The 23,145-nt window shown below is 37.1% G+C and overlaps 1 protein-coding gene across 3 annotated transcripts in view; it reads left to right on the top strand.

Annotated features, from left to right (window-relative positions):
- Positions 1–22,775, top strand: part of Trpm7 (transient receptor potential cation channel subfamily M member 7) — an 84,927-nt gene extending 62,152 nt beyond the window's left edge. For 2 of the 3 annotated variants that reach the window (XM_032904142.1, XM_032904143.1), the window contains 16 exons: positions 45–229; positions 1,961–2,093; positions 3,137–3,849; positions 6,373–6,440; positions 8,152–8,242; positions 10,135–10,202; positions 12,081–12,115; positions 13,567–13,592; positions 15,178–15,228; positions 15,307–15,372; positions 16,459–16,742; positions 16,840–16,922; positions 17,066–17,271; positions 18,809–18,860; positions 18,965–19,071; positions 21,365–22,775. In XM_032904142.1, coding sequence (XP_032760033.1) covers positions 45–229; positions 1,961–2,093; positions 3,137–3,849; positions 6,373–6,440; positions 8,152–8,242; positions 10,135–10,202; positions 12,081–12,115; positions 13,567–13,592; positions 15,178–15,228; positions 15,307–15,372; positions 16,459–16,742; positions 16,840–16,922; positions 17,066–17,271; positions 18,809–18,860; positions 18,965–19,071; positions 21,365–21,495 — 2,299 coding nt within the window. In that variant the 3' untranslated portion in view covers positions 21,496–22,775. Of the gene's footprint in view, positions 1–44; positions 230–1,960; positions 2,094–3,136; positions 3,850–6,372; positions 6,441–8,151; positions 8,243–10,134; positions 10,203–12,080; positions 12,116–13,566; positions 13,593–14,381; positions 14,431–15,177; positions 15,229–15,306; positions 15,373–16,458; positions 16,743–16,839; positions 16,923–17,065; positions 17,272–18,808; positions 18,861–18,964; positions 19,072–21,364 lie in introns of all 3 variants that reach the window. The other variant, XR_004388031.1, reaches the window with a different exon arrangement.
- Positions 22,776–23,145: the final 370 nt, after the last annotated feature.

The raw sequence follows: 23,145 nt of genomic DNA, 5'->3' as shown, positions 1-23,145 counted from the left end.
TTTAAGGTGCAGAATATAATTGTTTGGTTTTTTTATTATTCTAGTAATGTATATTTACAAGTGAAGGCAATTTCCAATATTGTATGGAAGTATCAGCGATATCATTTTATTATGGCTTATCATGAAAAACCAGTCCTGCCTCCTCCACTTATCATTCTCAGCCATATAGTTTCACTGTTTTGCTGTATATGTAAAAGAAGAAAGAAAGATAAGACTTCTGATGGGCCAAGTAAGTAAAATATGGAAAATCTCTTTTCTTGATTCTCAATGTTATACTGAAGGCTAAATATTGGTCTTTTTTTTTAATTACTGTGAAAAGTTAACATTTGCCTAAGTATAAAACAGTTTTTAGGTACAAGTGGAGTGTCCATGAATAAGAACTCTACTTTGGATGTTGAAAACCAGTCTTTTTCATAATTAGATCAAGCACATAAAGGATAGCTATGAAATCAGACTGGCCAGAGGAAGACTAGGATTAAAAATTAGTAGATTATTACAAGTGCTTTAAACATCAGTGTTTCACAGAGCACAAATAACTAGATAGGGAAAGAAAATGTACCAGTTGTTTAAAGAGTTTGCTGAGACATGTCCAGACGTGTGGTTGATTAGCACACCTGCTTCCTTTATCTGCTACTTGCACTTTATTCCCCTGAGCGGGGCTCTTCATTATTTTAAGTATGATGGTCCTCTTAACTAAATCAGATACTATGAATAGCCCATCCTAGTTTGTGGGGATTTATACTATAATATTTGATAGTAACATATGACCCCTTCCTACATGCACAAAATGTGATATATCAACCACAGGGTTACTGTGAATGAGAATTCCAGGAAAGAGCCGTGCCTGCAAAGGCTGACTTGAGTGATTAAAATGTCAGTGACTGTGCAGTGTGGAATGCTCTGGGTTATTTATCTTGACTAAGAATAGTCAAGTAGATTAACTTGACTATTTAACCTGCTAAAGCTGTTGTTGGAGCCACTCTCCACTTCCCACCCTGTGTCAGATTTAACATCCTGTCTACAGATAAAACGTTTTAAAATGTGTTGACTTTTAACACCCTAATTTTCTACCAGTCAAAAAGTTTAAGTGCCATTACGTCATATCCTGGCCTTATAACTGATATGTTGTTTATAAATGCCTTGATTTATGACTTTCAAGGTTTTGGTACTATAAAATCTTCATGAAACTGCTTTTATGTTTGAACATGGAATTTGGGGTAATCTAAAATCTCTGTTTCTGGGCCATGGTAATCCATATTTGGCCCCAGAATAAACTGTTATTCATTCAAACAAAAGCAAAGCAATACAATATTAGATAAATTTAGATTTATCATCTTTTGGGGAATGGTACTTAAAGGTTATTGTTTTGGGGAAATGGTATTTAATGGGTTTTGTTGTTTCTGTTGTTTAAATGGTATAAGCTATATCATTTTATCTGTTGTACAAGGCATTCTTAACATTCTGGGTTTTTTTTTTTTTTTTTAAAAACAAAAAACAAATTTAGTGCATCCTTATACTACTTGGGTAAATCACCATGTCAGTTGTGCTTAAATTTTTCATGGTTTTCTTTCTCTGATATGTGACAAGAGAGCTGAGAAAAATAGAAAGGGTATAGTAAGAAAAGGGGAATTAAAGAAAAATATAAAGTTTGGTGGGCATGGTGGTGCTAACCTTTAGTCCCAGGATTGGGAGGCAGAAGCAAAGGGGTGTCCATGAGTTCCAGGCCAGTTCGATCTACATAGTGAGCTCCAGGACAGCCAGGCTTTGGAGAAAGTCACTTTCTATTAGATGGATGAGTGGGTGGATGGGTGGGTGGATGGATGGATGGATGGATGGATGATAAGCTGTGTAGAGGGGCCCTGTCCAAATAGATAAATAAAAGACAACACTGAAGTCTGAAAATCTGGTGGAGGTAGCCTTTATGATTTGTGTTCTAATTTCTTTCTGGGCTTCTCCTTAGAACTTTTCTTAACAGAAGAAGATCAAAAGAAACTTCATGACTTTGAAGAACAGTGTGTTGAGATGTATTTTGATGAGAAAGATGACAAATTCAATTCTGGGAGTGAAGAGAGAATCCGTGTCACTTTTGAAAGGTTTGTATGCTCTTTAATAATGTCAGAATGAACCCTGTTAGTTGATACTTGTTTACTCTTCAGTTTATTTTAACAAGTAAAAAAGTTTCATGTTTATACATTGAGAAAACAGGTCAGTTTTCCTACCCAGTAGATAGAGCTCTTAAACAACTCAGCCACTGTCTAACCCATTACTTTATTCTTAGTGGTGCTGTGGATCAAGTTCAGGCTTCACACTTAATTAGGGAAATACACCTCTGAAAGTCTGGTACTTAGAATTAGCACTCTTGTATTTTGACTGTAGTTGCAAAGGAGAGAAGAGTTGGTGCTCTTAATTATTTAAGAAGAGAAAATAAAGCTGTCATTACTATTTTAAAGCTTTCATTCCTTACATTGTTTTTGCTTCATATTAAAAGCATATGGTGTTCGTGTATGACACTATGGTGATCTTTTGTAGATATATATAGATTTTGTGAATAGACTCAAATAGCTTTTGAAACAAAATTTGCTTTTAAACTTTGTGTTTTAAGCCAGGTAGTAGTGTTGGTGCACACCTCTAATCCCATCGTTCAGAGACAGAGCTAGACAGAGCTCTTGAACTCCATAAATGAGGCCTTCCTGGTCTAGAAAGCAAGTTCCAGGACAGCCAGAGAAACCCTGTCTCCAAAACAAAACCCTTCGTGTTTTAATTATGGTAGCATTAGCACTGTACCCTTCTGAAATACAAGGTGTGATTTGTACAAATTCATAACCATATTTTATTATGGCAGTGCATTGTTTAAACAGTAAAATTTCTCTTACTCCACTATCATCCATTTAGACTACAAAAAAAATCTATTTTATTTTCAAAAACTTATTGCACCTGTGTATGGATGATGTGGGGGGGGGGGCTGGTCTGCTTTGGCATAAGTGTAGACCTTAGAACACAACCTTGCAGAGATGTTCTTTCCTTATGCACCTATGTGGATTCCTGAGCTCAAACTCTGCTCTCCACTGAACCAGTCTCTTTGTCCCATCTACATTAATTTTAACAACTGTAAAATGCCCTTTTTATCCCCCTACAGAGTGGAGCAGATGAGCATTCAGATTAAAGAAGTTGGAGATCGTGTCAACTACATAAAAAGATCGTTACAGTCTTTAGATTCTCAAATTGGTCACCTGCAAGATCTTTCAGCCCTAACAGTAGATACATTAAAAACACTTACAGCCCAGAAAGCTTCAGAAGCTAGCAAAGTGCACAATGAGATTACACGAGAATTGAGTATTTCCAAACACTTGGCTCAGAATCTTATTGATGATGTTCCTGTAAGGCCTATGTGGAAGAAGCCTAGTGTTGTAAATACACTGAGTTCCTCTCTTCCTCAAGGTGATCGGGAAAGTAATAATCCTTTTCTTTGTAATATTTTTATGAAAGATGAAAAAGACCCCCAGTATAACCTGTTTGGACAAGATTTGCCTGTGATACCCCAGAGAAAAGAATTCAACATTCCAGAGGCTGGTTCCTCCTGTGGTGCCTTATTCCCAAGTGCTGTTTCTCCCCCAGAATTACGACAAAGACGACATGGGGTAGAAATGTTAAAAATACTTAATAAAAATCAAAAATTAGGCAGTTCACCTAATAGTTCACCCCATATGTCCTCCCCACCAACCAAATTTTCTGTGAGTACCCCATCCCAGCCAAGTTGCAAAAGCCACTTGGAATCCACAACCAAAGATCCAGAACCCATTTTCTATAAAGCTGCAGAAGGGGATAACATAGAATTTGGAGCATTTGTGGGTAAGTTTGGCAAACTCTTACTGCTTTTCATGTCAGAAATACCACCTTAGAAAAATAATTGGCTAACTTGTAAAAATATAGTATATGACAGGATCAGAAATATTAAACAATCAGTTGAATTGGGATGATAAGTATATTGTTAGGTACCTGCTTGGTGCCATTCATTATAGTAAAAGTATTTGGACTCTGTCTTTTGAATTTAAATATGTCTTCAATTCGGTTTGTCAATTATTGGAGGGATCTGGCTGAAAGTAGGGTCTATAAGGGAGGTTAAAAGCTGACACCATTATAAATAGGGCCAATGTGTCAACAGGACAGTATTGAAAGTGAAAGGTGAACTACAAGTAATTATGTTAGGACTTGCATACTCATTCACTAACAGTGATGCATTATGATCATATGAATAACTATAAACTTGCCTAATTTTATTACCCTACCAATTAAATATATGTCTGTATTTATGTCTACTCAATTATGGATGTAAAGATGAAAGCATGATTCTTTTTTAAATATTTTTCTTTATGCGTATGAGTTTTTGCCTGCATTTATCTCTGTGCACCATGAGTGTGTCTGCTACCTATGAAGGTATCAGGTCCCCTGAAAGTCGAGATTTGGACGAGTAGTTGTAAGCCACGATGTGGGTGCTGGGAACTGAACCCGGATCCTTTTCCAGCAAGTACTCTTTTTTTTTTTTTTAAAGATTTTATTTATTTTATCTATGTGAGTACACTGTCGCTGTCTTCAGGCACACCAGAAGAGGGCATCGGATCCCATTACAGATGGTTGTGAGCCACCATGTGGTTGCTGGGAATTGAACTCATGACCTCTGGAAGAGCAGTCGGGTGCTCTTAACCACTGAGCCATCTCTCCAGCCCCCCAGCAAGTACTCTTAACCACTGAGACATCTCCAACTCCCTCTTCTACTTTTATCAGAATCTTGTACACTACAGAACCAGCACAGAGGACGCACTTTTTATATAAGAGTTTGCACTCCCAGTCACTTATCCTCAGTATCTTAAGCAATTCTGTGTCTATGCACTGCCGCCTTCTTGCTGCATAATGCATTTCTCTTACCATAGTTGAGAACAGCCCAGGTCTGTCAGTATAAACCGTCACCTAGAAGGTAGTTTGATACATCATCAGTTACCAAAGTAATAGTTTAGTGGTAAGATCTACCTTGTGTCCTGTGACCTTCTCAGACATGGATTTACAATTCAGGCATTTATCCTTTGTACAGCAGGCCTCAGATCCAATTAGAAAGCAGTTTACTCCACAGCAGTCATACCACCATCAGAGCAGATTGGTGCAAAAGAAAGTCTTATAACTGTGATCACTTAAGTAATGGCAAAATATGCTCTTTTTACAGTAATCCTAAATTAATAACGTGAAAATTATTTGGCCAGGGAACTATGAAGACCTAGACTATAATGAAATAAATAAATTGTGAGTGTAAGGAGAATGTATAAAGGGTGGTTGGACAAGTCCCTGAAAAGCTTAGTTAGGATAGGAAGAAGCGTTGGAACTACACTGATTTTTATGCTTAGAGTGTTTTATTTGGATTTTTTTGTTTTTGTTTTGTTGTGGTTTGTTGTTGTTGTTGTTGTTGTTGTTGTTTGGTTGGTTTTTGGAGACAGGGTCTTGCTACATAGCCTAAGTTGTCCTTGAACTTAGAATTCTCCTGCCTCAGCTTCCCCAGTAAGGGCATTATCATAAGCATGGTCTATCATAATGAGCAGGTTGTCTTGGGTTAAATAGTAATATAGACCTTAGCATATTTAAATGCAGGCCTTATGCCACATAAAGAAGAGTAAAAACTGAAGAGAGAAAGTGTCATAGGACTAGCTACGTTCTGTGATTTTAGTGTTGTAACTAATTGTTTCCTGAATATTAAAGTATTTGACTATAGAGTTTCTAGAATAGCCTGCTCTTCTGGACTTGTATTCATACTGTTCTAAAAGCTGTCTGTGACCTTTTGCCTTCTCCTGTCTTTAGCTGTTTTTCTAGCTTTCCCACCCTACACATTTACCATGTTGTGGATACTGTAATGATTAGCCGGAAGACATGTTAATAAGGTTGGGTAGTATATCCATATTTAGGCCAGCCTGGCATGCTCTCTGGGTACCTAAAATACTTAGGTTTATTCTTAGCTTATCTGGAGAATTGAACATTTTCCAAGTTCCTTTAGGCTGGTTTGGTCCCGCCTCCACCTTACAGGTGCTGAGATTGCAGTGTACACCAGCTCAATCTATTTATATTTCACCATTAAGAGTAAAAATCCTTTAAATTCCAAGGTTTACATACATCATTTGTGGGGTTCTCAACAGGAGATCTTTGTTGTTTGCTGTTGGATATCTTCCTGGTGGCTATTTTCAGTATGAGTGTTAAAAAAAAAAAAAAAATTTGCAGAGCCTGAAAATTACTTGAAAGATCAACATAAAACATTTGTTTCTAAAATTGTGCTTCATTTAATAGGGAAGAAAAGGTTTTCATTGCAACCTTTTTTTTTCCTTTTCTCTTGTTAAGGACACAGAGATAGTATGGATTTACAGAGGTTTAAAGAAACATCAAACAAAATAAGAGAACTGTTATCTGTAAGTAGAAACTTTATAACAGCACAATTAAATGTAATTTTACTTTTATGATCATTTCTCCTAAATAAAATAAAACTTTTTTCAATAAAAAGTAGGTTAGCTGAGGTTGTCATCAGTATAATTACCCCACATATTTGAAACATGAAAGGGGAGAAATACGAAAAAGTTTCAAGTAGCTTGCATTTCTGTTAACTGAAATAAACTGTTTGACATTGTCTTTTTTAAAAATGCTTTTCTCTGTTTCCTTTTTTATGGAGTAATTACTGAGCTTAACTTTTCTTCTGGAACTCAACGTTCATTAGAATATGATCCTAGCTCTCAAAGAACTTGGAATCTAGAAGTTAAAAAGCTATATATAAAATGTACATATGTGAACTGTTAAATAAATTCTTACTAATGTTTAATGAGTACATAGAATGATTGTCAAAAAAAAAAGTATTTCTTGCCTGAAAATCAGTTTTTATTTCTATTGCTGTCATAAATTGCCTATAAGTCCTCATCACCTTAAGAACAGTGATGTAGCTAGCTGCATTCTGACTGCCTCGAAGTGCTTTAACTATTCTGTCCCTCAAACTTACGTTTTCCGAATGATCAAATGATAGTAAAACAGTGAAACAGGATTTTTTTCTAAATACACAGTCAAGGATCTAATAACTGAAAAACTTGAGTCATCCCTCCTCATATGATCCAAGGTTAAGTGTTTCATGCTACCAGGCATGTTACATACTGCCTTGCATGTAAGAGGCAGGCTTAGATGCAATTTAATATTGATGGTTATAATGACATTTGTGTTTATAATAACATGTATTCTCATTAAAGCATTGTACTAAAATGATGAACATAATATCTGGTAAGAAGATGCTGTAAATTAGGAATTTAATAGGTGAATGAATATCAGCAAATTGGGTAGCAATGGCTTTGTGTTTCTTTCCTGTTTACCTTAAAGTTTGAAAATGTATGATTTTCTCACTTCAAAGAGAGACAGCAGGATGATATATAAAACATGGTCATGGTGCATTCAGAGGTGCCTGAATATACAGTATTGTCTCATTAGAGTGTGGAGGAGGCAGAACCAGTTTACATTTACATAACCTTTTAGATGGAGGAAGTCAATGTAAGTTTAGTGGACCAATCAGAGACTGTTCTTTGCTCATAGTTGCTCCTCACCACTTTTAAATCTTTTGATAATTTTGAGAATCTCATGTAGTCTAAGCTTGGGCTAGTTTCTGAGTCCTTATCTGCCTTGCCTCTACTTCCCAAGAATTTGGATTGCAGGCATGGGCTGTCACATTCACCAAAGTAATTATTAGGCCAGAAAGGCAGTGGGCCTTTTAGATGTGTGAATAATACGAAATAATACGGAACCTTTCAAAGGGATCGAAATACTGTATCAGAGCAGATTCAAAGAGAAGTTACAGCTTAACAAGCAGTTCCTGCTGAATAGTACACAGTAAGACACATTAGCACCTACTTCTCCTTTAATAATAGTTATGGCTTCAGTTTTCCCCACTTCTCTCTATTTCCCCCAAACATCTTGAGAATTTACATTAATATAAAAAGAATTCATTCAGATGAGTAAGTAGTTTCAAGTAGTTTGTGAGTTTCACACTGTAGTAACCAGATCTTTTATATACCTTTTAATGATAAAGTAGAATAAAGTATATTCAATTCAGTTGCTTTTAAAATTTATGTGCATGTACAATCTATACAGAATGATACTCCTGAAAACACTTTGAAACATGTGTGTGCTGCTGGATATAATGAATGTCATAAGACTCCTACTTCTCTTCATTCAGAACAAGGTGAGTGTTTTGACTTTATCAGGAATTCTGTTAACAAACATACGAAGCTTTAAGTTTATATTTGCCAAGCACCTTAGTAATAAATAGTATGTAATTTACTATAGTGCATGATAGCAGCATATTCAAGCCTCAACATGTCATTTTAATAGCTGCAGAAAAGGCATTTGTTAAAATTGAACCATTTGTTCATGAATAAATCTTACTTAGTAGTGTGTGAATGGGGTTACAATAAAAGTTATTTGTAAAAACGTAAAAACAAGTCATATTTTATCATGGTATATTGAGAACTAAGATGAGAAAAAAGACAGAAAAGTATCTGTTTGTATTTTATATTCTAGTCCTAGAAATAAGGCCAGTAAATATAGAAGTAATTATCAAGGAAAAGGTGAGACTGTCAGATAGTATTTTAGATAATGTGTGTTTTATTCCTAAAAGTAACACAATTTTATATTGCTCAATCCTCTTGTTTCACTTTTAGGTCACATCTCTTAGTTTGCTTGCTTGTTTGTGAGCCAGGGTCTTCAATGTAGCCCTGGCTGTCCCAGGACACATCACAGATCTAGACCATGCTAGCCTCAAACTCCCAGCAATTTACCTGCCTCTTTCTCCTCAAAACTGAGATCAAAGGCGTGTCCCACCGTGTCCGCCTCTTAGTTTTTTTTTAACTAAGTGGAAAGTGAACTGTGTTTCCCACTGTTTCTGGATTGAACACATAACATAAGTTACCTTCACCCTTGCCTGCCACTGCAGCAGTGTCACAAGTATAGTTGAGACTTTTAATTTCTTTTTTTTTTTTCTTTTGGAGCTGAGGACTGAACTCCGGGCCTTGCGCTTGCTAGGCAAGCACTCTACCACTGAGCTAAATCCCCAACCCTGAGACTTCTAATTTCTTGACGTTGCCAAAAATACTTTACATTTTACTTGGATTAAAAAAATAGACTGTGACAACAGGGTATTATTATCTTAAGTCAAGAGTGGAATGGACAATATGACAGTCATTATCATCAGAATAAAAGATTAGGAGGGAGAGATGGCTGAGCAATGAAGGGCTACTCTTAAGAGGATCCAGGTTTGATTCCCAGAACCCACATGGAGGCTTACAGTCATGTAATTCCAAACCACAGAATCTTTTTTTTTTTTTTTTAAGATTTATTTATTCTATATAAGCGCACACTTTCACTGTCTTCAGATACAGCAGAAGAGGGCATCAGATCTCATTACAGATGGTTGTGAGCCACCATGTGGTTGCTGGGATTTGAACTCAGGACCTCGGGAAGAGCAGTCAGTGTTCTTGACCTCTGAGCCATCTCTCCAGCCCCAAACCACAGAATCTTAATTTAAAAATTTTAATGATAATAATAAGATAGCAGTCAGGTGGGTCTGTGTAAGCTGGAGGTAAGTGTTCTATACATCAGATTCCAGGCTAACTAGGGCTATACAAAGTAGGACCTGTGCAAGATGACGGTGATGGTGTGATGATTTGAAGGAAGAGGAGGAGAAGAAGGAATAATCCTAATCATAATCCTATGTCCTTTCATGGAACATCTCCAAGCTTAAAGTTAATAAAACCTAAACAAATCTTGTACAGTGTCATTAACTATGGCCAGGGCTACTCAAGTGACAGAGGTAAAAGGGTCATTTTTAAGATGGAGACAACCTGGGCATCCTATTGACTTGTTTTTAAATTATGTTTTATTTCTTGCTGGATTTTCACAATAAATTGAATGATTAGAATAAGTTTTACAGCTTGAAGGATTTATAGGTCTCTTATAACTCTTCGGTTTAGCTTTCTAGAGAGAAGAAATCTTAGGAAGGTTATACTCTACCTAGAAACACTTTGCTTTATTAGTGAGTACTTTAGTTGTTCAACTGTGTTTAATTTCTTGTAACAGAGAGCTGTAGTAGAAGAGCGTCGACAGAAGACTCTCCGGACGTAGATTCCAGAGCAGCTTTGTTGCCGGTTCGTACCTTTCAATTAAATTGCATGTTCACAAGTACACACACTTAGGAATGACTGCCTAGAGTGGCAGTTAATAGTTTGTGGGCAGTTAGATCAAGCTCTTTCTTAGAAAACTGACCACAGTGCATGGTGGCAGTTAGAGAAAAGTCACCTCCTCACATGAAATTTTACACAGAAGAAAAAGGCAAGACCTATTGAATTGAAGCTAATTGTATTAATTCATTCCAAGACACCTGTGGTAATGTTTGATTTCCATAAACTTTTCTAAAAACCCAGATGACAACCAAGACAGAAGCTTAGGTGAAGGCAGATAAGTGTCTAGAAATCAGCATTCAAACAATACGGTCAATAGAACAGTGACTTATATGTGGTCAGTTGTTTTACTAAAACACTGCATCTTTGGCACATATCTACAGTCCCAGAATTATAATCTCAGTAATCCATAGGTTGAAGCAGAAGATCTCAAAATTTGAGGCCAGCCTGGATTAGATAGTGAGACCTTGTCTTAAAATGCAAAGCAAAAACCCATGTTGTTTTTTAAAACATTAGGAAAAAGAATTGTTAGTAGAATTTCACAGTGACATTTTCTGCTCTTTAGGAGTCTGTTGAATTTGAATTGTACAATATTGCATTAAAGTCTTATTAAGATTATTTCCTTTTCCGAGACTTTATTCAACATCTAGTAATTAAAACTGGGATGACTGATTATAAATAATAAATTGTGCTTAAAGTGATTAAAAATAAAGCATTAGATAAGGAAAAAATACTATTCAAAAATTTCATAAATTTGAAAAATATATAGAGAAATGAGAAAAATTCCAAGCTTGGTGAGACCTCTTTAATCCCAGCATTCACAAAGCAGAGGCTGGTGGATCTTTGGGAGTTCAAGGTCAGCCTAGTATACAAAGCAAGTTCTAGAACATGTTAGACCCTGTCTTACAAAACCAACCAAAAAAAAAATAATACAAATATTCCGTGGATGTAGACTACACGTCTGTAATCCTAGTCCCTGGGGATAGAGAAAAGAGGGAGCCTGTTTAAGGCCAGCCTTGCTACATAGCAAATTTCAGATCAGCCTGGCCACACAGTAATATTTTGCCAAGAACAGAGGCAGTCTAAAGAGAATTACTGAGTGAAGCCAGAGTGCAACACAGACAAAAGTACATCTTGACAGAAAAGAAAAAAAAAGACCAAGGAAGTACATCTGATTGGCTGTAGGAGTGTCAAGAATTTGAAGAATGTAAACAAGTTGATTTTCTAAATTGATGAACTATAGGAAAATTTAAATTCAGAAAATATGGATCCCAGTCTAGAGAAGTTAAATAAGTCTAGAAACATGAGTACTAAGTTTGCCAAAGAAAACCCACGTGAATTGGTGTATGAAATGGCTACAGTGTCTTAATGCTTTATTGGCATTTAGGTGGTGTGATTTTAATTTTTCTGCTTATATTTTGGTATTCTTTGGCAAGAAGCACCAATTATTAAAGTCAGAGACATGCTGATACATTATTACTAATAATGTAATCTGGAAAAAAAAAAAAACGAATCTGAAGAACTGGAAAATCTGGAGGCTGGGGAGATGAGTCAGTTAGGTAAAGAGCTTGCTATAACCAAGCCTCAGGACCTGGGTTTGGATCACCAGCCCCCATATAAAAGCCAAGCCTGGGATAGAGGAAGACACCCACATAGGTGCTCAGAAAGACACACAACTATTGTCGAGAATAACATTCCTGAATTTGCTTATTCCCCTTCATGGGACTATGAAACAAGGACTTCATATTAGGCTCTCATATTAAGAAACAAATGTTAAATAGTTAATATTGATTCTATAGAACCGCTTCATCTAAATTTGTTTTTCTGTTTGTTTTTTGACTAAAGGATTGGTTACGAGATAGACCAACAAACAGAGAAATGTAAGTCTTTCTTAATGACATGAAGACTTAATGAATACTGTCTTTGTTCTTCTCTTTCTTCTTTAATACTCCTTTTAAGATATTTGTTCTAGCATTACTCATCTTTACAGACAAGAAAGTGGAGGAACTGTATGATAATCTTCCTATATAGTTACACAAATTTATCTTATTTCAGCTTTCTCTTCACTAACTTTGGAGAAAGACCAGTGTGATGTCTTTAGTTTGTACATGGTTACTATTAATATATTTATCAATCATTCTAACCCAACATTAAACTGCTTGTGAATAATACCTTGATTTGAGCAGTAATACACAAATTAGAAAGCTTGGGTACTGAAGTTATCTGACAAATCCAGAACCAGAAGAGTAAACAAAAACAGATTAGTGGGTAATTGTCCTTGATAAGTACTACTGGGGAAGAATGCCCAGTTTCAAGCAGTATGTGTTTCAGTGTCTCCCCTTTGTGAATCTGAAGAAGTATGAACATAGAGGAAAGTAAACAATGGTGTTGACATAAATAGGTAGCTCTGTTAGTGTGTTCCATTTATAATGTCATTTATAAGACATTATAACCAAAGCCTTAGGAAATAAACACAGAATACAAGTTAATTTTCTTTTTCCTTTTTTGGTGCTGGGGATTAAGTCAAGTAGAGAGAAAAGAGTGGCTTACCAGCATCCAAAAAGGGAATAATGCCAGATCAAAACGCTCCTTACAAGAAAATCTTTCCCATACTGAAAGTAAAGAGAACCTTTGGGGCCAGTTGGATTCTGGGAATTGGGAACAGACCATGGTGGCTCTGTACTTCCAGAGTCCTTTTGGATCTAGTTCATGATGTCTCAAATGAGTCTCATAGTTTGTATTGGGAGGACTCCATCTGGAGCTCATCCTAGACACATCCCACTCCCTTTTTCATTACACCCACCTCATTTGCACAGGGGCCCTTAGGGTTCATAGAACTTCCATTTGGAACCAAGACTTGTTATATATAAATGGGTTACATACTGGAAATTGAATGTTGCAAGATGATGAAGCCTCGTCCTTTTCCAATCAGTCTGTTGGAATACTTCCATTGTATTTGAAAAGAAATCATAGAAAATAATTTCCTGACATTGCCACAGTACTGGAATGAGTCTTTACAAAAACTAAGCTATGAAATAAAAATATTATATTATTAAGATCTAGTTGCCATCAATTTAGCACCAAAATAATGATATTTATGTAGCCATACAGTGAAGGTACAAGTGATTGGTAACATGGATACATGTAAATATATTACAATGTCTGTATATGGAGTAGGAGACTGGCAAGTGTTCAAACACACAGATTTGAACATCTGTATTCCTTTAACTACATTTCATTAAATAATTATTATAGCCTTATAAATCACACACTAAATGATAGTCAAAACTAAGGTTGTTGCACAGCTTATATTATTTTTATATTTCTTTAGGCCATCTGAAGGAGGAACATTAAATGGTGAGTCCGTGTGGTAGATTTAATAGGGAAATTAAAGGTTATTATTAAAGCATTTACCATATTTTTGTAGGTAAGACATGTTAGACTTCAAGTTTTAAAAAGCCAGGGAAGTTGGAAGACTTCCCTCATCTTTAATACAGATATTTTACAGTCACATGACCCACCTGTAAATTATTATGACCACTTTTCTGTTACCACTCCCCATTTACCAGCACCCAAACCCAGAGTAATGCTAACACGCTAGGCTCTGCTGTGGCCTCCATCATAAATAACACAGTGGCTTACCTTATGTGGGTTTGTGGTACAGCATAAATGGAGTCATGCAGATGTAACTGTTATGAGAGTCATCACTGTTACTGTATCAGTGTAGTTTGTGCATTACTGGTTTTTCATAGTATTTCCTTATTGGAATATATTGAATTTATCCATTCTATTTGATGACCATTTCAGCAGCTTCCAGTGTGTAATCATTATCCTTTCTGTTGCTATGAGCATCCTTGTTCATTTTGTTTGGTAAACATAAATTTGCTTTTCATGGTTTTATGCCTAGGGGTGGAATTGCTGGGTTATAGCTTATGCATATGTTTATATTCGATATTTACTGCCTGCCAGATAGGTTTTCAGAGTAGTTATTCCATACTGGCTTCCTTCCTGTAATTTACTACTAGTCTATCTTCTACCACCAAAATAATTCCTCCTAAGAGATTTGATCTTGCCACTCCTCTGCTTTACATTTTTCCCATTGTCATTCAGTAAAATGCAGTGTCCTTTCTTTGCATGACATATTAGGCTCTTCACAATTTGATATTGCCTGCTTCTGTAGCTTCACCTCCTTCAGGTATGCTTATGCTCTTGCTCGTTAATTTGCAATCTTGGTTGCATATTCAGGTCACTGTAGCGTCATCTGTGATGCCACAGACCCGTAGAATTAGATATTCTGGACTGTGTCAGTGGGTGATGTTCAAATAGCTCCACAAACTATTCTAATTGTATGTAGTCATTCATACTAAACTGCCTGGGGTTTCTCACATGTAGCATGTACTTTAGCACTGCAGATATTCTTGTAAAGGGATCCCCACAAATCCACTGCCTTGCAGATTGCTACTTCTCTCCCCTCTACCCTTATTAACCAGGCAGCCTTAGTTATCCCCCACTGTGGTCCTCAGGATGCACGTGCACACGTGTATGTGGAGAGGTGTCTGTATATATATATACTCTGTCTCTTTATAGTTTTAGGGTTAAAACTGTTGGCTTTATTCTGTGTGAGGGAGCAGATTTCCTTCTCATTTATATTCTAGAACTTAGTACCTCACATATCTATTGTCCTCCCATCTCTTCTCCCTAAGATTAAAAGTAAAATCCTCAAAATAAATACATAAAATTAGCTAAGGAGAAGGCGATCTGGGGTATCCTGCATCCCAGCTCACTTCTCACGTTAGAACACCTAAAGCCCAAAGGGCAAGAAACAGAACAATTTTTCTTTTCAAGTGGCAGGTGTGAAAGTGCAGTTTATGCCAAGAAATGTCTGAGCTTAAATTTATACTGCATGGGTGCTTTTTAAAGTCTGATTTATTTACAATTTTAGGTCTTGCTTCTCCATTTAAACCTGTTTTGGATACAAATTACTATTATTCAGGTCAGTGATACTAAAAACAAACTTTACTGAGCTTTGAAGTATTAGAATTTTCATCATTTGTCTCTCATTTCAATGCAGCTGTGGAAAGAAATAACCTGATGAGGTTGTCGCAGAGTATTCCCTTCGTTCCTGTACCTCCACGAGGTAAATCCCAAAATCACAACTTAGATCACTGGTCTCTAATCTTAACTTAGAAGGAACATGGGTCAGGACAGAAAGAGGAGGATTCCTGTGAAGAAATACCAGCTTTGTGCACCTTCTTAGCTTATGAGAAGAACAGAGTGTGCTAAAATGTGGGAGAGCATTAGAAACCACTCTTTGTTCTGTTTCACGACCTGTAAAGTTGACATTATGGGTGTGTAAAACAGAGGCTCTAAGCAGCAGTCGCACATTTACCTCGGAACTATTTTACTTGCTTCCAAAAGAATTTAACCTCAAGAGCTAGGAGGATGGGCCAGTCAGTAAGAAAATGAGTTCATTCCCAAAACGCTGTGAGGAAGCCAGATGCACCTGTCTGTGTTGTCATTTCTGTCATTCTGGCCTGCCAAGTGGATTCCAGGCCAATTAAAGACCCTGCTCCAGGGGTTGGGGATTTAGCTCAGTGGTAGTAGCAAGCGCAAGGCCCTGGGTTCGGTCCCCAGCTCCAAAAAAAGAAAAAAGAAAAAAAAAAAAAAAGACCCTGCTCCAGAAATCGTGGATGGATGGCTGCTGAGGAATAGTATAGTCGAGCAGTGAGGTGTTCCTCCTCCTCTCCCCCCATCCCTCCTGCTTATGTAGATTGTACTCCCTGCACAGGTTGTCTTTACAGGCTACAGTTTGAAAAATGCTTGTCTTTAAATGTAAGTTCAGTGATAGTAAAATGTTTTTATTATTTCAAATAAATCTATGCATGAGGTGTAATGGAGTATGCACACAGACACCAGAAAACGTTAGTTGTCCTGCTTTGTTACTCAGTGCCTTGTTTCTTGCTGTCCCTGGAACTAGGCTGGCAACTAGCAAAGCCCAGATCTCCAAACAGCACTGGGTTACAGTTGCCCGTGTGCTGGTCTCCTCAAGTTTGCCCAACAGGCATTTTTATCCAGTTAGCCACTTCCCCTTCCAAGGAAGTGTATTTTTATTTCTATCACTTATCACTTTTTGTAAAATTGCAAACTTTGGGGTTATCTTTTATTTCTAACTTAATATTAACCTAGTTATAAGTTGATCTTAAACTGTTCGTTTGTGTTGCAGGTGAGCCTGTCACAGTATATCGTCTGGAGGAGAGTTCTCCCAGTATACTGAATAACAGCATGTCTTCTTGGTCTCAGCTAGGCCTCTGTGCCAAAATTGAGTTTTTAAGTAAAGAGGAAATGGGAGGCGGTTTACGAAGAGCAGTCAAAGTGCTGTGTACCTGGTCAGAGCACGATGTCCTGAGATCAGGGCACCTTTATATCATTAAGTCGTTTCTTCCAGAGGTGATAAACACATGGTCAAGCATTTATAAAGAAGACACAGTTCTGCATCTCTGTCTCAGAGTAAGTGTCAGTGAACTGTGACTGTAGCTGTGACCTGAGTGGAAGTGTGAATTAACCAAATGGACTCTTACTGACCAAGGCCTCCCCTTCTCTGTAGGAAATACAACAACAGAGAGCAGCACAGAAGCTCACATTTGCCTTTAATCAGATGAAACCCAAATCCATACCATATTCTCCAAGGTAAATGTCTACATTTGGTGGGATCGTAGTATTATTTAAGTAGTCTTTATTGCCACTCATTGTTGCTGTTGTGTTTATTGTATGTGCTGCTGATCAGTTAGAGTCTCACTAACACCCCCGGTGGTACCTGACTTTTTTGTAAGGTTCCTGGAAGTTTTCCTGCTATACTGCCATTCAGCAGGGCAGTGGTTTGCTGTAGAAGAATGCATGACTGGGGAATTTAGGAAATACAACAATAATAATGGTGATGAAATCATTCCAACCAACACTCTGGAAGAGATCATGCTAGCCTTCAGCCACTGGACCTATGAGTACACCAGAGGGGAGTTACTGGTACTTGACTTACAAGGTAAATCTATTACCAATTGAATTACTGAGGTGAAGTTATGTGGTGGGTTCTTACCTATTTATTCATCATGTATTACACATGATATACAGATAGATATCTGCTAATTTAAAGTCTTGGGCTGACAGAAAGTGTAAAATGAGTCATTTACAGTCATAACAGTATAGTCATTGGGGTTTTGAATAATGAGATTGGTTGTCTTTCCTTTTATTAAGATACAGTTTTACTATTCATCCCAAGCTGGCCTGATCCTTGTGACCTTCATGTCTGAGTTTCCCGAGTGCTGTGACTAAAGGGACATGTCACCACACCTAGCCTGGCTTTCTTAATAGTTGGGGTGATACATGTTCATGTGAAATCTATTTCAATATTTTTAGGTGTCCCAGTTTTTAGTATTTCATAGGTATAAAATTATTTTTTACCAAAGCCATAATGAGTGTCTTTGTTTTTTGTTTTATGTTATCTTTCACTAAACTATCCAAAAATAAATTAGTAGCTTAAAACAGCAACTGCTGAACGCATGACTTCCAGAAACCTGAGGAGGTCAGAAGAGGGCAGCAGATCCCCTGGAACTGCAGTTCTTACAATAACCCCTGGAGTCCAGGCAGTTGTGAGCCTCCATGTGGGTACTGGGAAGAGCAGTGAGTGCTCTTACAGTCTGAGCATTCCTTTAACCCATGCTTCCAGAGTTTAGATAGACTGTGATGGGGATAGTAAGTACTCTTATAGTCTGAGCATTTCTTTAACCCCATGCTTCCAGAGTTTAGATAGACTGTGATGGGGATAGCTCATCTCTGTTGTCCTTTCTGAGGGCTTGAATTGCTGAAGACATTGGATAGTTTAATTGAAATTAAATATCTTTGATCTCAGTTTACCACCTATCTGCGTGACTAAATGGGGTTTCCTATATTAGGATTTTAGTAGTTGGACTTCTTGCTTGGCAGCTGCTTTTCCCAAGAGAAAAAGCTCAGACCCTTTCCCCTGCCCTGGTTTTTTGTTTTTGAGACAGAGTCACAGTGTATTCTTGTATCCTTGGCTGACGTGGAACTCACTGAGTAGACCAGGCTAATCTACAAACTCAAACTCACAGATCCTCCTCCTCCTCCTTCAGGAGTGCTGGGATTAAAAGTGTGAGCCAACACACCTAGTGGTAAAAAGCTAAGGCAAGGGCTTGTTCCAGATTCTCTCCACCTGGTCTCCCCTCACATGTGATTTTTACATGCTAGGCAGGCACTGCACTACATTGCCTGCTGTGTCACTGAGTCTGAGGTATTGGGTAAATGTGTGGCATGGAGGTACATGATGAATGTCTGCATGGGTAGACCTTCACTCCAGTTTTAATTTCTATAGACAGACCTGTTGCTGCTCTCTTTTCTGTCAGTGAGCTCCTAAATTGGCTTAATTGAGAGATTAGTACAGTTCTATTAATATTGTGATTAAGAATGATGGCTATAAAATCTCTTCAAACCTTTTTATCATGTGAACATACACATTTATATTACCTGCATAACACATGTTTTTTTTATGTGTGCATTTATAGGTGTGGGAGAAAACTTGACTGACCCATCTGTGATAAAAGCTGAAGAGAAAAGGTAGTAAGATTTAACTGTTTTGTTGTGGCATGGTTTGCTCTTTTAAACTCCACATTTCCACGTCTTTAAACTTTAACTCCCTTCTTTGCTTTCCAATTCTGCAGATCCTGTGACATGGTTTTTGGCCCTGCCAATTTAGGAGAAGATGCAATAAAAAACTTCAGAGCCAAACATCACTGTAATTCTTGCTGTCGAAAGCTTAAACTTCCAGGTAAAAATTTTCACTCCTTAATATTTATTATTATTATTATTATTATTATTATTATTATTATTATTATTATTATTATACATTTGCCATCGTGCCTAGCTTATAGGATTTTAATCCATATGCTGTAAATGGTGCTTACTATAATAAGGCCAGAGGTACCAAAAGGTTTGGGTAATTGATCTGGAATTCATAAGTACACATGAACTCTTCTTCCATAACTCCAGTTCCAGAGAATTTGGCTCCTTTTTCTGGTCTCTGAGGGCACTAGACACACATGACAAGCATACATAAATGCAAACAAAACACACACCTAGAAAAATAAACAGGGCTTAGAGGGAGAAAATTATTTTAATTTTACTTAATTTTTTTTTTCTTTTCTTTTTTTCGGAACTGGGACTGAACCCAGGGCCTTGAGCTTGCTAGGCAAGCATTCTACCACTGAGCTAAATCCCCAACCCCTACTTAAATTTTTTTTTAAATGTCAGTTTAAATATTTTTTAAAGCTGTTAACTATATTTTTACACTTTGATTAAATTGAGAATTTTTTTTCTTTGTTTCTTAAAAATGTTCATTTTGGTGGGCATAGTTAAACATGCCTTTACCCAGCATTCAGGAAACAGAGTCTGTGTATATCTGAATTTTAAGGCCAGCCTGGATTACATAGGGAATTCTAGGTTATTCAAGACCACATAAACTCTCTTTCTCAAAATGGGGCTGGGGGTGTATTAATTCTTTGAGAGTTCTACACAGTGACTTTTGATCATATTCACTGTCAGCCTCCCAGTTCACCTGTGTGTCCTCTTTCTTTTTTCTTAAACCCATCAAGGCCATTTGTGCTACCCATATATTCCTGGATGTGTTCATTACCTCTGGGGCTCTTAGTCTTCTATCCCTCCTTCCCAATGTGTTTGTCTGTTCTCTTCATGTTTAGTTTTTTTGGTTTGGTTTGGTTTGGTTTGGGTTTTTGTTGTTGTTGTTGTTGTTGTTGTTTGTTTTGTTTTGTTTTTGTCATTCAGGATCCTCACTCCTCTGTCAGATGTTTAACTGTTAGAGCTAATTCCCACTTTCTTCACTCAAACGATGGTGTTTTTTTTTGGTTTGTTTTTTTTTTGTTTTTTTGTTTTTTGTTTTTTTCTGTACAAAAACATTTTAGTTTCATGAAGTCTGTTTACTAATTGTTGATCTTAAATGTCTACATGGCTAGGATCCTGTTGAGAAAGTCCTTTCATAGTCCTTTCATGTACTAATGAATTTAAGCCCAACTGTACCCTTTATCTGATTCAGCACATCAGCTCTTATGCTGTGTTCCTTGGTCAATTTGGAGCTGAGTTTTGTGATGGATGAGACATAAATATCAAATTTCATTCTTCTACATGTAGCTACCCAGTTTGTAAAGCACATCTGTTGAATGTGCCCTCTTCCCTTCAGTATTTTGTTGGCCTCTTTCAGGTGGCTATAGGAGCATGCACTTACACGTGTGAACCCTCAGCTCTAGACCACTGTTCCCTTTACAATAGCTCTGTAGTATCTCTTGAAATCTGGATGGTAATTTTTTTTTTTTTAATGATCATGGAAAAAAAAAAAAAAAAAACAAGAAAAAGTTTTGGCTAATTATTTCTTTCCATGTGAAATTTAAGATTCTTTTTCAATTTCTGTCAAGAATTGTGTTGGAATTTTGATGGGATTACATTGAATCTGTAGATTGCTTTAAGTGGAATAGCCATTTTCACAATCTTTTTTTTTTAATTCACTTACTTATTTTATGTATGGGAGTACACTGTAGCTGTCTTCAGACACACCAGAAGAGGGCATCAGATCCCATTACAGATGGTTGTGAGCCACCATGTGGTTGCTGGGAATTGAACTCAGAACCTCTGGAAGAGCAGTCAGTGCTCTTAACCACTGAGCCATCTCTCCAGCCACCCATTTTCACAATCTTAAACCATAACAGTACATGAGCATGGGGATTTTCCATCTTGTGGTACAAGACTGTGACTCCGTAGGCTTTACAAAAACAGGGCCTTGTATACTGTGTTCATTAATGTATCATAATACTTCCAAGATCACAAGATTGTATACACCTTACATAGTTTGTTGCTGTGTTATCACATTTACATGATTTAGATTTGTGGTCCTTATGTAATAATTATATGGAGATGTATGACTATTAAGTATGTAATTTGAGGAAATAGATCTGACACATTTAGAGGAAAATTAATGTAGAAAATGTTCTAAATTCATTTGTAAGTTTCTGACTTTTTTCCCCCCTTTTTCTCTGCTGGGGTTGTGAATATAGATCTGAAGAGGAATGACTACACACCTGATAAAATTATATTTCCTCAGGATGAGTCATCAGATCTGAATCTTCAAGCTGGAAATTCCACCAAAGAATCAGAAGCAACAAATTCTGTTCGTCTGATGTTATAGTACTGAACCATTGATTTTTGCCCACATTTCACAAAAGTGTAACTGACGTTTTTCCTTTCAGGGGGGAATTGATGGTATAGGAAGATGTGTGCAAAATGAGCTTGCTGGCCCCAGACATAGTTCAGAGGTAATGTTCTCATTGAAAGGCGCCTCAAGGCTACAGATGACCGCTGGGAAATGTTAACAGTGACAGAAAGTTAGTGCTCTCGGCTTGTGAAGGACCTGAAGCTTTGCTGTTGAGGGTGGTGATTCTCTGTCACTTGGTGCAGTACCATTAACCAAAGTCAAGTGTCTTCAGATTTTATTGGCTGCTCGGTTACAGCCATTCAGCTAAAGAATCTAAATTATGCAGCTTTTCGGTTAAGTGGCTGAAGTCTTCCTCGGTTTGTGCTCTCTGATAATGATGTTAGCTCTCAACTAGATGTTTGTGGTCACAGGAAAACTATTCCTTACAATTTTGCTTCACAGGCATGTTACAAAGCCTGCACTAAAACCGTTTGTCTTCCCTCCCTCCCTCTCTTTTCCCTGTAGCGTAGAGGATCAATCCAGGGCCTCACGAAGACCACTTTCCAGGAAACAGTCTAAGAATCAACTTTAGAGCCTTTGTTTATGGACACAGCCAGTTTTTGTTAAACAAAACGGAATTGTGCAAAAGGGTTTTTTTTTTTTTAACATTTATCAATGTTAAGTAAAAGAAAGCCATGATAAATAAGGATTAACTCACTGTTCAGTGGGTGTTCCCTGTGAGGAAGGTTACAGTTGTAACAGCCTGCAGTTGCATACATCCCCAAAGATTTACAGACTTAGTGTATCAAATCAGAGTGTCATGTGAACTCTCACATTTAAAATTCTATAGGAATGTGTCAATGTGAATTCTATGTCTGGTACTTATTTAAGAAATCAGTTGTTGGATTATCCTTATATAGTATAGGGAGATCACAATACAACTTTATGCCAATAAAATATAACTTAATTGCCCAGATATTTTTGCATATTTAGCAACAAGAAAAGCTTATCATTTGACTCAAGTTTTATGCTTTCTCTTTCTTTTCATTTCCTAGGTACTAATTTTAATTTTTATTTGGAAGGGAGCAGTGTAAAGCTTATTTGTATTCAATAGTGTATCTCATAGATACAGACAAGGCCGCAGAGATAAGCTGTTAAATAGTGTTTAAAGTTGATGTGGAGAGAAAAGGTGTATTACTTAAAGATACTATACCATATATGTTTTGTATATCATTAAATCTTTAAAAGAAATTAAATTTATTCTTGTTTACAGATGTTTAATGAGTTATTCATTCTGAGATGTATGGTTTGTCAGCGTCAGTGTGTGTGGTTGTGTGTGTGTGTGTGTGTGTGTGTGTGTGTGTGTGTGTGTGTGTGTGTGTGTGTGTGTGGCATGCAATGGATTATGTTTGGAGGTCAAAAAACAACTTCAGGTGTCAGTCCTCTCACCTTAAGAATACATTTTTCTCACACTTATTTATTTTGGCTGGGAGTCGTACACTTCTTGTGGTATACATGTAGTCACAGCACTACTTGCAAGAGTCTGTTTTCTCCTTTCCACCGCGTAGGTTCCAGGGATTAAAATCAAGTCATCAGGGTTGGCAGCAAGCATTCCCTGCTAAGCCATCTTGCTAGCCGCTTCAA

The sequence above is a fragment of the Rattus rattus genome, chromosome 5 (assembly GCF_011064425.1).
Source record: "Rattus rattus isolate New Zealand chromosome 5, Rrattus_CSIRO_v1, whole genome shotgun sequence".
Lineage (NCBI taxonomy): Eukaryota > Metazoa > Chordata > Mammalia > Rodentia > Muridae > Rattus > Rattus rattus.
The sequence above is the reverse complement of the archived record's forward strand: the minus strand, read 5'-3'. Positions and strand labels throughout refer to the sequence as shown.